The sequence below is a fragment of the Micrasema longulum genome, unplaced genomic scaffold, assembly GCF_059751315.1.
Source record: "Micrasema longulum isolate JH-2025_06_02 unplaced genomic scaffold, ASM5975131v1 h1tg000657l, whole genome shotgun sequence".
Classification (NCBI taxonomy): Eukaryota; Metazoa; Arthropoda; class Insecta; order Trichoptera; family Brachycentridae; genus Micrasema; species Micrasema longulum.
In genome coordinates this window covers 517954-534845 of record NW_028277853.1, presented here as the reverse complement: position 1 = coordinate 534845, position 16892 = coordinate 517954, and the positions used below count along the sequence as shown (strand labels likewise).

At 30.8% G+C, this 16892-nt stretch overlaps 1 protein-coding gene across 11 annotated transcripts in view; it reads right to left on the bottom strand.

The window, feature by feature from the left end:
- heph (polypyrimidine tract-binding protein 1 heph) overlaps positions 1–16892 on the bottom strand; it is a 728190-nt gene that overhangs the window by 266027 nt on the left and 445271 nt on the right. For 2 of the 11 annotated variants that reach the window (XM_088229274.1, XM_088229269.1), the window contains exon 2: positions 11141–11188. The exons of the other annotated variants lie outside the window; for them this stretch is intronic. Coding sequence is in view for 1 of the 2 variants with exons in the window: in XM_088229269.1 (XP_088085395.1) it covers positions 11141–11188 (48 nt within the window). In the remaining variant the exon portion in view is untranslated. The remainder of the gene's footprint in view (positions 1–11140; positions 11189–16892) is intronic. 11 annotated transcript variants of the gene reach the window in all.

Below are 16892 nucleotides of genomic sequence, written 5' to 3'. Positions count from 1 at the left end.
AAATAATAGCAAAAATAACTATTAAAAATTATTACATAAATATATATTTCAATAAACATCTAGACAACAAAACAAACAAACCATCACGCCGTTTCCCCGTAAGGGTAGGCAGAGAGGATGGAACGCTAAATCACCCTGTCGTTGCATACATACCTCGTTTCCTCCACATTCATACATCTTCTCATGCACGCACACTGATTATTCCTACTCTTGACATGTCCATCTTCAAGTATTTGATGGATTTGATCGTGCCATGTCTTTCTCGGTCTTCCTCGTTTTCTGCATCCATTGAAATTCGCATCGTAGATCCTTTTAGCCGTTCTTTTGCTGTCCATTCGCTCTACACGTCCAAACCAACGCAGCACCCTTTTTTTGATTCAATACAACACGCTTCATAGGTTATAATTTTATGCAATATCTCGCAGTAGTCTCCCGCAATGGTCTCTTCCCTTAGACAAAATCCAAATGTGTACACTTCTCTCAAAAATGGCTTTCGTTTTAGAGAACTTAATATGTTCATCAAGAACTTTGAACACTCTTTCTTTACAAGGCGTATAAAAAAAAACATTTTTATTAAAATATAATCACCAAATCATCCAAAAACGACGGAACCTTGATTTTTTTCTCATTATTTTGCTACTTCGGTTAACCTATGCTGTTTACATAACCACCATTACAACACAGACGTTCAATATTTTAAGCTGAATAATTTAAAATATGTTAGTTTCATTTGGGGGAAATACAGAATTAAACCACAGTATCCAAACTGATGGGATGTTCTGCGAATATTAAATTATTCGCATAAAAAACAATGAGAACATTCAGGTCTTTGGCAAATTGAATATAAAAAATAATTCTTACGCCCGGTAAAAATTAGAACATCAAATTGTACGGCGCAGTTTCTTGAAAATGTATGAAAATAAAAAGATTTGAATAAAAATGAACTTTTTGAACGACGTTACTTGTTCTTCCAATCAACTAATGATGAGAGAATTGTGATATATTTCCGGTTTACGATCAGTCAACTGACCAATCAGCAGAACTAACCCTGAAGAAGAGGAAGATAATTTGAGACGTCACACGCGGAGTAATTTCAAAAATACAAAACTTTTAAAAATCACAGCGCTGATAAAACTATACACAAATTTAAAAAATGTATATTTTGGCTTAGTTTAACCTTTCCCTTTCGTCCCAAAAACATCCGTGCGTTACGGTGCTGTATAGTCATTAAACATGCAAGAAATGAGAGATTTTAAATCGGAAAAATGTAATATTCATAAACTGCATAAATTATTTGTAGTCAAAGTCAAACATGATAATATTTTTTATCTAATGGGATAATATCTCGTATTTTTTAAACATTTTTAAATTAATAAAGGTCTATGAAATACTGTCCAGTAAAACATTTTTTTTGCTAATTATTAGTGGCATAAAAATACTTTTAAATTTATAATTTTGAATTCCAGCATAAGCAGTCATTTCATTGGCCACGCCTTTAATACGTAACGATTCATGTTCATTTGTTCCTGGCCATTGAAATTTGTTAAGAACAATATCACGAATCTTGACGTCACTAACCAAGGCCAAACACGTCGCATTTTTCTAGCAACGTATTTTTATTAAATTTATTTTTACACATATGTATGAAAACATTTCTCCACAATATTTGTATGGATTTTTAAAAATAAAATTGATTATTCTAAATCCCTTTTATATATTTTTATCGGAATTCATAGTATCTGATATTTTCCTATAGCTAAAAACATGAAAAAACCATTAGTTCATGCTCACAGTGCGGGCGAAATTCGAAGAGCTACTAACAGTACTAACTACTAACTGGCGTCTAGAAGAAGTACCAGAAACTTTTCTGTTCACGCGTGTGATGCGTGAAATTGTCTCTCTTGCTCTCAAATGTACCTGTATTATCAAGAGTGAGACGTAAAGAGTGTGCGAGACAATTATATATTAGGAGTACTCTCTTACTACGCAGGTAGGTACTTCGTAACATGCGACACATTGGTAAACTTTCCATTGTATTGATTTATTTCCGATTTTTGATAAAACGCTTCTTCTGTTCCGTCCAACTGAATAAGCATGAGTTAATTAACAAAAAAATATTTACACCGATCGATACGTAAATGTATAACGAAGGAATAAAATTAAATCTTAACCCATCATTATATTTATAGCGATATTCAAGTTATTAGATGCAATGTGTACCAGCTACACATCACTGGAAAGGAAGAGTTAATACCAAATCTACTAACAAATAAAAAAATAATTAAAAATAACCACAAAACTCTCTCATGCATTAGCAAAGCCAGGTTAATCGTCTTACAACAAAACAGCTTGTATTATTTAACGCAAGTGAAATTACTAACATTTTACGCTGTAAGTCGAGGTTTTCGGTATGCGCGGATTTTAACACTGCACAGTTATTTACGAATACAATAATTTATGTCTGTCCTATGTAAAATATATTTATATTGAAGTGGTTATTGTAAATACATATTAAAGTAATGTCTGTCGATGCTTGATCGGCAGATTTAAAACAAATATTTTTTTCCAAGAAGCTACGATAAATTGGACAATCGAAAGCGTAGAAGGAACAAAAAACCTCGCATAATCGACCGAGATATTCTAGCCCAGTGGAAAAGGAAGTACGCAATAATAAGCGTAATAATAATGGAGCACTAGATAAACATTACAAACACTTTTTTAAATTCACGGTGTAAAAACATTTACCGAATTGAAATTGTAAATAAAAATATTAAAAAATGAATAGATATATGCACCTAGACAGGTGCGTGTTTTTCATTATCTTGTCGTGGTTCGATTATGGTGTAGTATAAAATCACGTGTGTTCCGTCCAACTGAATAAGCAGGCGTCTGCGGCCAAGAACTTGAACTAGTTTTTTTTATAGTACATTATGTAAACCGGCACGAATAATGAACTTGATAGAGCGGTGGCGGCGCGGCGCATGGCGAATGGAACGCGGCGAGGTGCGCGGCTTCGCCACGTTAGGGGTCATTCCGACGTGTTTAAATAAAGAACACCAAAAATTGAGAGAAAATAAGACAAAAAAAATGTGATGTCTGGATTATCATGGACTTTTATCCCAGACGAATGAGAAAAGAGTGGCTATACCTATTGCTCGATAATTTACCGCCATCTTGTTGATCTATCAACAAAGAATTGGGTATGGTAAGTATTCTAGGCGTTTACATAGCTTAAAAACAAGCGTTGCGTGGTTTTAATCCAGATTTATCAACATCAATATAAGTATTTAAGTAATACAGAGGAGTTTTACAAGATCCAGCTGTTATTTCTTTATATTTTTTTATTTGAAGCACGTACTTTGTTGTTATTCATTATAATAAGCGGAACAAATAAATAAACCTGACCCACCTAAACAATGGAGGTGGATTTTTTTTATAAATGACTATTTTTCTAAACAATTATCTAATTCCCTACCATCAAAAAACATTAAACCAGCATTCTACACAACTAATAATACAGAAATACTATTAGAAATAAGAGATTTTTTTTATTGGAATGTAAGCTAAAAAACTTCGGGTTTCGGACTTCAAAGAAGCATTTTTTGTGGGTTTTCCAAAATAATGATTTAATGATTTTTTGAACGAAAATCATTGTATTGAAAAGGTTTTCTTTGTTTACAATGAGTAAGTACTTTAATTAAGTAATTAAGCATCGATTTTGCCCTTGTGTATCTGTTTTTTTTTCTCTGGATTATTTTTGGCGCCTCGTTTTGTAATACGGCGAATTTGTTTCAAATGTTTTGATCTCTGCTATATTTTTCGTGATAGCTTTCAAGTGCGAATACATTGTTTAGAAATGTTAATAATTGGTATATATTTTAATGATAATTAGATATAAGCTTAGAGATAGATATATATATACTCTAAGGATATGTCAAAATGAGGACATTTATGTATTGTGTTTGTACTGTTTTAATACTAAACAATAAAATAGAATAAAAAACATTGTTAAAACATCACAAAGATATAGTCCGTAAATATAATAAATCTGGAGTATACCAATTACATTGTAATGATTGCGATTCAATTTACATTGGAAAAACAGTGGTATATAACAACAATTTTTCTAAATTCGCAAAACTGATAGAAAATAATCATAATTTCAATAATAAAGACACTGGACTAAAACTTTTTTTTAAAATGTTGGAAACAAAATATTAAAATAAGACAACTTGAAAATTTTGGAAATTAAAAAAGCTCTTCATAACTAGAAAAAACAAAAAATAAACAAACAACTAATATTTCCTCAAGTCCACCCCTGTCTAGTTTTAAAGATCGTATCCATCTCACGCATTCATCGATCGTATTCACACTTCCCGTCATTAAAAGAACAACATGACAAAAACACTTGACTAATTAGCTCCATAATCATTATCAATAATGTAATATTCAGTTATCACAGTAAAAATAAAATAGGATAGAATTCAACAATGTTTGACTATGTCCAAATGCTTGCAGACTGGCTGGATTTCCCCCCTAGGGAGTTGTTCATATTTAAATTTATTTCAACAGAGAGGGAAAACTTTTTGAGAAGGTAATATGGAAGTCTAGGCATTTACAGGGCTTATGACCTGTCATTGGCTGGTTTAAGTGGCCACTTTACACACTGTGTAACATTCACCATTCTGCCCATGTTTGAACATCCACATTTCTTCAACTCTTCCATCTGTTGACTTTTGTGAAGTAAAAAAGCTGAAACCTTTATCACGTGGGCAGAATGGTGAATGTTACACAGTGTGTAAAGTGGCCACTTAAACCAGCCAATGACAGGTCATAAGCCCTGTAAATGCCTAGACTTCCATATTCCCTTCTCAAAAATTTTTCCCTCTCTGTTGAAATAAATTTAAATAGGATAGAATTCATTAGTTATATTATGTGGCTTTGCAAAAATAGTAAAAAATACATGCAAAATATGATTACATAATGAATAATTGATTAGCATAGTATTTTAGATACTAAAAATATATATATATATATCTCACATATGAAGGGTACAGGATGTATCCTGTAAAAGGATGAATGGATTTTAATGTGTTTGAAACTATTAATGGCACCTGACGGCAGTTCACACGATTTACATTTCTGTTAACTAAAATTTTACATAAAGGCTCTACTTTTCATGATAATTAAACGGGAAAAAATGCATACGGAGGATAAAACGTGGATGTCAGTTAAATACTGGGAGAAAATGATAATTTAATATTAATGAAAACCATGATGCAAAACAGATGGGCTTGAATAAAGTATGTTATTTTATTCAAAAATGTTTTGAGTATGTCCAAATGCTTACAGACTGGCTGGATTCTCTTCCTGTACACAGTGTGTAAAGTGCCCACTTTAACTAGCCAATGACAGGTCGTGAGCTCTGTAAATGCCTAGACTTCCATATTCCCTTCTCAAAAATGTTTTCTCCTGTTGCAACAAATTAAGATAAGGTTCCTTTATATCTCCTTGATGGGCGGACATAAAAGTATTACTGTAAAAATGCAACTTTTCAGGAGAGCAAAAAAACGTTATGATGAAAAATATTTGGTTACAGAACTCATATTTTGGAAAATGGGTTATTATTTACAGAAAATTTGATTTGTGTAGCAAGATTCCAGTAATTTGTACAAATAACAGAAATATTCCAGATATACTACTTGAACCATCAAATATGGGAAATGAGAAACGAGTCTATTTATACAACTAGAACTAACTAATACCATTTGTACTACTCAATGAATGATAGAAATAAGTCCGCTTATATTACTGAGACGATTTTGTGCTATTTGGGCCACTGAAAATATGACACAAATGCGCATACTTATTTTATTAAAATCAAAGTTTAATAAGCAAAAAGTTATTTATTTATGTTTTGAGTAGTCATAGAAGTGAACTGTTTAAACCATTAATGCAGGCATGTACAATGAACGTTTTCGCAAATAAATCACAAAATGAACAAAAATGCAGTTATAGTTATGAGTTTATTTAAATGTCCAAGAGGTTTGAAATTTGAAAAACGTTTATGTCAAAGTTTGACTTTCGGACATTTATTCTTTATATCCTGTACTCTTTAAATGATTATGTTCATAGTGCGGTAATCGAACTCATGCGGATTGCGTTAACCACTGCAACACTAATTTATAATGCCATCGGCTCATGGGTGCGACGTATTAAAATTACTGCATGTACCAGAAATTGAAATTATTATACGTAAAAGTAAAAAGTAAAACATGGATGAAATAACGATGATGTAAGAACATTCAGAAGTTCATGTTATTTATGATTATTTCATAGTGAAACTCCGATTAATATATAGGTACGTTTATGTACCTCTTTCTGTAAATGCCCATTGAGGTTGAAATCTTTCAACCATTTACATGTGAAGAAAACTTTAAAAGTTTTCAAGTAATCTTTAATGTCATATATTTTATTTTATTTTATTTTATTTTATTTTATTTTATTTTATTTTATTTTATTTTATTTTATTTTATTTTATTTTATTTTATTTTATTTTATTTTATTGTATTTTATTTTATTTTATTTTATTTTATTTTATTTTATTTTATTTTATTTTATTTTATTTTATTTTATTTTATTTTGTTTTATTTTATTTTATTTTATTTTATTTTATTTTATTTTATTTTATTTTATTTTATTTTATTTTATTTTATTTTATTTTATTTTATTTTATTTTATTTTATTTTATTTTATTTTATTTTATTTTATTTTATTTTATTTTATTTTATTTTATTTTATTTTATTTTATTTTATTTTATTTTATTTTATTTTATTTTATTTTATTTTATTTTATTTTATTTTATTTTATTTTATTTTATTTTATTTTATTTTATTTTATTTTATTTTATTTTATTTGGTAAATCAACAGTTCTACATACATATTTATAGTAAACAAACAGATATAGTGTATAAACTCAAAACTAATAACAGATATCCACAAAGTATACAAAGTTAGTAAAGAAAATATATTAAATATCAAATAAATACGTTTAAGTTTATACATATAAAAATGTTATTTTCATGTACTTGTAAATATTTTTCAATATTCAAAGATTTTATTTTATTTTTAAGAACAGTAAGTTATTTTAAAGAGAGGATAAGGAGGGGAAGGGAGATGTAAATATTTATTATTAAAATGTCTACTAAGTTACATAATGCATTTTTACATATATAAAAAACTTTATTTTTTAAAAATAATTAAATAAAGAAAAGACAAATAACTTTCATAAACACTAAAAACCATTCGTCGTGGGATAAGATCGAATGATGCATGAGCCCGTTGTGGTCACTGCATATTCAAAGGTTTCATATTCTGAAATAACAAAACGTAGGTTCCTAATATTATTTAGTAACATTTACTGAAGAAGTGAGAAGTCCACATATGATTTTTCTATCTGATACTAGGAATCTCGAATTTCGTCTGACTGTCAGTGGGTAGTGTACGAGTAAATCTGTGAGGAGTTAAATAATGTTGAGAGATTGCGGTTTGGTTCTTTGGTTCGACGGCCAAAATTGGTATGGCGTTTTTTCGTCTAATCTTTGAAAGGGTCGTACATTCAAGTGGTACCATTAATATTTAACTGAAACGCCATGAAAAGGGTTTTCAGGGCCCCTTGTAAATATCCCTTAAAGTTACCCGAGTAAGTTGAGTGCTTGTGAATTCACTACCTTTATATTTTACTATTTGCTTAGCGCGCAGAAAGCGACACCTTATGCTAAGAAAATAAATATTGTATTCTCGAAAATCTAAGAACCTGTTTAATGAAAAAAACAATTATGTAGTTATTCTAAAGTGCCTAACTTATAAATTATGTTTAACATCATAATAATGAATACAATGAATGCTGTACGCGTAATTGATTAACATTACTAAAATCAAACCAATTAATTTAGCCAATTGTATCTGGGATTAAATAAACACTAGCAAAAATCAGTATAAAAACCTCAGAGTAATTATGCGCTGCCGTTTATATAGACAAAACCCATTCTAGGATTATCAATTACGAAATTAGCTACAGTTTGCAGCAAAACAACGGGACATGAGTACTCAGGTTGAAAATTGCTAAATTGGTATTAATTTGCATTGTAATTACTTTTGAATATACCTACCTATATATTTATTTCTTTGAAAGGTAAGCGTTTACTAAATATCATTGAAGAGTTATTCTGATTTACTTTTTGATAATATTTTTTTAGGGGGTTAAAGAAAAAGATCTTTACTCCAGGAACTTCTTTACAAAAGAGAATCTTTACAAAAACTTCCATCCATGTGTGAGAAAAGAATTCTGCAGTTCTTTGGACATATTTCCAGGGGGAACTCTGATAGCTTGAAGAAATCTATTCTCCTGAGAACTGTCGAAGAGACAACGTCGCGTGGACGTAAATCAACAAGATGGAGCGGCCTAGTTACTGAATTATCAGAATCATTACTGACGAAAGTATATAAAAAGAACAAGGCCGTTCCAGATGGAGGAAAACTGTCCACAGACGAGCCATGCCTGGAGTCAGGCGTAGTCACCATCCTCAGACATGAGGCTTTGATTGAAGAGAGAGGGGAGGAGAGGGGTAGCACCAATGTTTCAGGGCCACTAGACACTGGTCTTCATCTTACTTAGGGTAAAAAGAGAAAGCAAGCTCTTTTGCCAAAACTAACAAAGTTAGAATTACTGCGACGATTTCCAACCTCCACTGGGGAGAGGAAAAATAAGTAGAAGAAGAAAATAATTCTACTTTTGGTATTATAATAAGAAAATTTTCACAATATTTATGAGCAAAGCCAATCACAGTAACGAAATCGTCCGTTACACGTCTGTTGTTAAATGAATAACCAAACTTACAATTCACGACGCTTTTGTTCTATGCAAAAGAGCCAAATGTCATCTCTGTAAGCGGGCAGCGCGTTATATACGCATCGATATTCAGAAATATGTAGAACATTAATGATCCATTCAGCATAACTTTTACTGCCACAAGAATATTTTAGAATCGTTGGTAAATATTTAATGGAATAATAGATTATTAATGTTGAAAGCACTAAATTTGTGGTCAAATATTTTATTAAATATTATTTAATATTTTTATAAAACCACTCACCGACTTTTAGATGTCTATCGGTTTCTATACGTACCCGTATCGTCGTAAGGACACTAATTAAACCAACATGCAAAACCTACTTTACACCCTCACCATAGTTGTTCCACAAAAATATAACACCAACATGCCATGCATTTTATTAATTTAATAATAATAATCGAACAAACTTTCAATATAGCCCATTAAACGTTGTTTTATTGTAATGGTCACCCTATACCTATTAAACTCACACCCCTCCTTTCATCTCCTTTCTCTTTTTTCAACAATTTTCCCCACAACATCAAACATTTCATAACCTAATCAGTGCATTAAGGACTCCCTATCAATATTATTCCAAGACATCTATTCTCAAAACTCAGTATTTTGCTGTTTTGAGCAATGGTGAGGTGTCACGATTCGCGTCCGTAGAGGAGAGTAGGTGTTATGCAGGCGATATATTGGTTTTCATCGAGTTGATATCGGATCTCTAGAGAGCTTTCATACATTTTAATGTGGAGCCTGCTGTTTCTAGCCGCAGTTCCAGTTCTTGGAAGCTATCATTTTCTGTAATATATATTTGGGTATTTAAAACTCTCAACCTTTTCGATGACTCGGTTTGACAGTCAAGAAATTTTGAGCATCAAGCCATGAAGTACATGGGTTTTTGCATTATTGATTTTTAAACCTATGCATATCCTCGTCACCAGTGGCGCTACAGCCCATTGTTGGCCCTGGCCTCTTTTAGAATCATTCTCTCTTCCCCCCAGCATCCTGCGGCTCTTCTCCAGTGGCTCTCATTCCACTTTCCACATTATCCAGCCATCTTAATTTTGATGTGGCTCTGTTTCGTTTGCGTTCCGGAGTGTTAAGAAATATTTTTTTTGGGGTTCGATTAATATATCAACTGCTTGAGAAAATTCAAATTTGTATCCCTCAACGTACAACTCGGTTGCAACAAGTGTTTCATGTTGGTATTTCAAGCACAAATAACAACGAGAATGCATCTTTTACCAGAATCCTAAATTATTATGAGAATTTTTTTTCTGAAATCGATATATTATATTTCCTTTCTCTACACAACTACAAAAAACTGCAAGAGCCTAAATTGCAAATAATAATTATAATTTAATCTAACTGTACCTATTAAAAAAGGTTTTACATAGTATATTTTTTCGTATACTTTCATATTATATTATTCTCTTGTTTGAAAGAAGAAAGGAGGAAACGCTGATTTGAGATAACTCCATATGGATCTGTATTTAGCGCTGTACAATATATGAATATCCCAGCACGTCTTGCAACTACAGAGCACATGAACGGTTGGGATTCTAGTTCCTCGTCTTCAATTATGTTTTATTACAATTATTATATGTAGGAGCTAGATTACATGTCTTGCAGCTACAGAGCGCATGGACAGAAAGAAATCTAGCCCCTATTTAAATTTTAAATTTTATTTTTTTGACCATGAAGTTTGGAGTTTAAGTAATAATTTGGAAAACGAAATATAAAAAAATATTATGTGGCTGTTGTTTTCTTAAAAAAAAATAAATCATTTATTCTGTGCACATGGCCTTACCATTGTATTCTTCTTGTTTTTATGAATTTTACAATGATAGGTTCGCCAAACAGTGCCTCTAATTCATTATTATACCGTCTTTTCCACACTTCATTTGGTTGACAGCACCAAATATCTTCCTTAATATTTTTCTTTCAAACAATAAAACTATGTTTTCATCTCTTTTGGGCATAACTAAGCATTTGCCACCATATGCATGACCGATCTGAGATGAGTTTTGTAAATTTTTGTCTTAGTTTTTCTAGAGCGCACACTACATACCTACAAAATACGTTAAAATAGTTTAAAAAGATGCAAGAGACTTGTAGAAATGTAAGGATGAAATAATTTTTAAATATTAACAGTACGTTGGTATATAATATTAACGATGTAATCGAGGTACCTTGGTACTGGACTAGGATAAAGTGACTACAAACATAATATGGTTACCTTTCTTGGAGAAACAGGCAGACGGATTGTAACCCCTGACGCACTCACCTGCAATAAAAAAAAAAATATGTAACACTTTATATACATATACAATATATATATACATATAAGGGCGGGCCTCAAGGCAATTTCTTCCTACCTGCCCAAACCGTTCAGTTTGAGAAAATTACAAATACACGGACAATTTTATAAAAAAATAAAAACACAGATTAATAAACTAAAAATATATAAATAATTAACACAAACAATGAAGATAGGAGAGGGTATAGGAAGGAAAGATGAAGGATAAAGGAACAATTTAAATATTTAGATAGTGACATTTCAAGCTTGACTTAAATGTAAATAAAGAACCACTTCTCTCTAACATAAGTGGGTAGATTATTTCACAATCAAGCGGCTACTACTGCGAAAGAGGAAGCAAGAAAATTAGAGCGATGACAGGGTATTAAAAGGGTTCTCTTTATTAAAACTCTGTTTTTTTTTTAAGTGAGTGCAAACTGCTTTAAAATTTACGACTAACTTCGTTAACATGATCGTGCTATCTTAAATACTTACTATTATAACTGTCGGCCGCGTGGTTTAGCGATCAGCGCGTTTGCCTACTATACAAAAGGTCTCGGTTATGATTCCAGTCTTTTTGTCATGTTGTTCTTGTAAAGATGTTGTTATATTGATATTTTTTTCATAATGAATCCCACAAAGTTCGTGCTTCAAATATAAATTTAATAAAATACGAATTATGTTTATTATTATTTATTCTAATGTTATTATGTTAATATTATGTTCATTATTATTTATTCAAATGTATGTTTTAAAGGAAGTTATTAAATATTTAAGTCTTCAAACAAAAATTTAAATCCATCAGATTAAATAACTGCCGATTTAACTGTTTATATGAGTATAATACTCTGGACAATTTATTGTTCGTAAATTTTCGCAACAAATTGAAGTAAATATGCAAACCAAGTGTTGTGGTTCCCATCACTCCAAAAGGTTTCCATTAATAAAATTAGCTATCAAAATTTGAGTTACGAAAGTATCTTAAAATGTTATATCCGAATAATCTACAACACATTTACATATCCTAGAACAAAGTATGCAAATGCTCTTTGATACACGTTTTAAAGTTAATATTTATATTATAGCTACTCACCGCAAGATTTCATCAAATGAACTTAGAAGGAAGATATTTTAAAAAGAAAAACTTAAAAACAAACAACAACCAACCATCACACCGTTTCACCGTTAGGGTGGGCAGAGAGAATAAAACATCGTACTGCTGTTTTTTTACATCTTACTTACATTTTTATATCTTTTGACGTAGCAAAGTTAATTATTACAACTTTTAACATGTTTATCTTCAAGTACTTTTTGGGTATGGCAAGCTTTTATTTATTATTGATTAAACGACCACTGTCCAATAATAAAGATAATGTACAAAGCCTATGTAAAAACTTAAATATGTTATATGCAACTACCAAGGGGAACAGGAAAAAAATAATACATAAACGGTTACAAAGACAGCAAAATAAAATATTAAAGTTCGTATATAACCTACCCTATCTAACAACAACTAAATAACTTTAAAAACAAACTAAACAATTAAATGTAACTAAACTCTTTAAACTAGAATCCTTAAAATTTATTCATAAATTAGTTACTGAAGTGATTGTAGACGAAGAATAAAAACTTGAAAAAAACTGTAATAAACATGAACACAATACGAGAATATCAGAAAAATATCTTATACAACCTTCTAAAACGAGAAAAGGACAATCGAGACTAATAAATAATCATGTACTGAAATTTTACAATAAACTACCAGACAAAAATAAACAAAAGACTCAGAGAACTTTTACAAAAAATATTAAAAATATTATTATTAACAGTAGAATTTGAATTTTAAAAGAAAAATATTTTGTTAAATGTATGTAACCCGTAAGGGTTTATCAATGAAAAATTTTAATAATAAAAAAAATATTTATAATAAAGTCAAAAGTACAATTACGAGTACAGGAGACAAAAAAACAGCAGAGCTTTGATAAAACATACGGCGACATCAGAACATTGACATCGACATCATTCGTCTTTCTCGGTTTTTCACTGGACAGTTTGTATATAAGTTCAACATGTCCAAACCAACGCGGAACCGCTTTTGTCGTTAATGCTAGTATTAACCTTGCTACACGAATGTATCAAACAACATATATTGATCATAACGCAAACAACAAATACAAAGATTAGGGCCCTACTTATATTATTGAATCTTGAAATAGGGCACACGTAAACATATTCTCATGTGTGTACTAATAGTAACAATTTACATACACGGTTTTCAGGGCCAGACTGCGAAACTTTAAAAAAACATTCCTCGTGGTAAGCTTTCAAAAAATCCTCATATAAATTTTCCTAAAAGTACTTAAAAAAAAAAAAATATCATCTGAAAATGTAGTAAATCCTTAATTTCTCTGACAAGCAGTAATTCCACAAACCCCTACCCCTCTCCTACCCAGCCGCTTCACTTGTCCGCATCTAGTGCGTAACGCTTTGTTGGTTAAATACGGCATGATCTCAATTTATTTTGTTGAGAAGGGGATGGGGTTTATGAAAAGGATACTAATCCAAGAAATTAAAGATTTACTTCATTTCAGATTAATTTTTTAATTTTTTTTTTCATTATTTTTTGGAAAATTTTAATTTGATTTTTTTTTAAGGCTTACCGTGAGGAATGTTCTTCTGAAATTTTGCGGTCTGGCCCTGAAAAACGTGCATTTGAAAATTTGAACACATATTTCTTAACCTTCTGTTCGAATTTCGATTTTTTTTTTCATAAACGTTTTTTTCCTATTTTATAATATAAACCTATAAACATATCTACCTATGACCGAAAGTGGTACAAGTTTACGTGTGGTAACACATTTATAAGTTAATGGCCTTACTTGTAAACTTGGTAGAAATTCCTACAACTATGCCGAGGTATAATTTTATACCATGTTTATAAGCAAGGCTCTTAACTTATAAATGAGCTATTATTCGTAAACCACTTTTAGTCAAAAGGACATGTAATTATTATGTTGAATCCCAACTCAACACAAGGCTCTTGGCCTCATGGAGTAAGGGATGCGTTTTTATGTTTTTGTAATATGTATCTTTGTATAAATAAATACATAAACTAAAACCCACATACAAACTGCTTTTACTTTATATTGGGACAATAAATAATGATAAAATGTTTAAGATTATGAAAAAACGGACAATAAAATGGATAATGTCAATCGAATAAACAAATTTTGATGTGATAAATTTTGTAAATAGAAAAAAAAAGTTGATTTGAAAAAAAATAAAATGTAGTGGTTCTTGGCACGTAACACCCATTTCACACATATCGTCCGAATTAAAATAGTACGGTAATTTTAATGTGAATAAACTAAAATTAATATTAGTTTGTATTTTAAAAAAATTAACGGCTCTCTCAGGCAAAAACTCTGCAAAAATTGAGTGGAGATTCATCGGCTTTATGGTGTAGTAATTAGTGCTCTAGCCTGCCATTAAATAAAAAAAAAAAAACAAGTTGAGAAATACGTGTTAAACATTAAAATAAAATAAATATAAAACAATTTTTTTTAACCACCTTTTTTTTCTGCCGACTAGTTTCAAAGCTAAACGAGCCTCTTTATCAAGGTAAACTTAACTAATGAATTATATCCTATAACACTCGACAAAAAAAAATTATTCACTGTGAAAATAAAATAGGAGATTATTCGATAGTAAAGCATACCTTGATAAAGAAGAGGGTGTAGCTTTAAAACTGGTCGGCAGAAAAAATAAAAAATAAGTGATTTAAAACAAAGTAATAAAATTAATAAAACAACTTTGTTTATAACCACTAACTTTTTATTATTATTTTTTTCCACCGACCGGTTTTAAAGCAAACAAGCTTCTTCGTCAAGGTTAACGTAACTTACGTTTGCTTTGAAACCGGTAGGTGGTAAAAAATAATAATAAAAAGTTAGTGGTTATAAACAAAGTTCTTTTATTTATTTATTATAATGAATAACCACAAAGTTAGTGCTTCAAATATAAACTTTTAAAAAAATAACGTAGTTTTAAAATTATTTTATTGAAATATATGAAAAATTTATTATAAGAGCATACATAAAAATACGATTATCATCAATCCACCCTATGCTTTTTTATTATCTTATATATTTATATCATTTTTACTGTGTCACTATTATTTCATGTTTTTAAATTTTTAAATTCTTTTTTAATGAATAAATAAATAATGTTTTTCAAAACGAACGTAATTCACCTGTATTTTTCAAAGGACGTTCAATTCAAAATGACGAGCAAAACAAAAAAGTGGCAAGCCCCAATTAGGACACGCGAAAAGCATCTGTCAGTATTCGTCGGATTTATTTACTACCTCAGTGAAATTTATTTCTAGTTCAAATCTCTACCAACAAAATCCGCCTTTGAATGTTGAGTACTTGATATCAAAAAACTTTGTAAATATAACGCCAGATTTAAAAGGAGAGATCATGACCTGGCATGGCGTCTAATATGTTTAGTACAAAAATAATTTGTAGATGTTCTTCCTGTCAAAAGACTAAACTTCTATTAAAAATATTAAAAGCACTAACTTTTGTGATCAAACAATTCAATGTCAGTAAATTTTTGTATAAAATCACTTAGCGACTTTTTTAAAGTCAATGGCTATTGAAAAATACCGTTTTTTCGTCAGAATAACTGAACAGTGAAGGGAATTAATATATCTGTTGTCAGAAAACTAATTTATTTTACGTGATTTTAGTAACCAGCAATGGTCACTGCTTTCAATTCCAACTTCCTCAACCTTCGTCAGTTTTCATTGCGGAATGCGTGGCTTTAAGATAAACTCTTTCCAATATTATGACAAAAGACAAAAAAATTCAGCCGATGATCTTTTCACAACTCCAATTAATGATATGCCTTCTAGCATGTCCCACAAATAGAACACCCCTGAAATTTCAAAATGGAAACACTATGCTTTCTTCCAACCTAAAATCCCATCCTGTCTTTGGTTTAAAAAAATTCTGCTGAAAAAAAGATACACCCATCATTTGTAGAATGAGGATAGGGCATCGCTGTACGAGAGCCCACCTGCGAGATTGGTGTCTTTGACTACCCCATTTAAAATTGTCGTCTTGAAGAAGATCTCAACCACATATTCTTTGTTTGCGTAGTAAATGACCCAACGTCAACTTTTTTCAGGACTTTGTCCCCACTCATTTCTCTTCCTACAAATATTCCACTCATGGGAGCAGGAATGCATTTATATTCAACCTGTTTAATTCATTAAAAAAAAAAACGAAACCGATTTGTAGTGCGCGACTGGAGCCAGTAGGATCGGTCACAATATTATGGTGTGGGTGAAGGATTAATCGTTTGGTGGAGGGTATTCTTTTTTTAGTTTTAAAACGATAAAGGAGAGAACTTTCTCGGAACGGGTAGCCTTACCTTTGTTTATTTTGCAGATCCGGCGGCCGGGACCGGGAGCCTACTGCAAGCCAGTTGGTTTACAAAATAATTCAACTTGACATTGGCAAAAGCATTAAATTTAATGTGCAAAGCCATTTTATAAAAAATATTTTAAAATGTATCCAGATGGAGAGACCGGTATTTTTTTTCTAACGAAAGTACATATATATTCAGAAAAAAAGCATGCACAGTGGTCTCTTGGTAATCCGGCAGATATCGGACCAGAAAACTG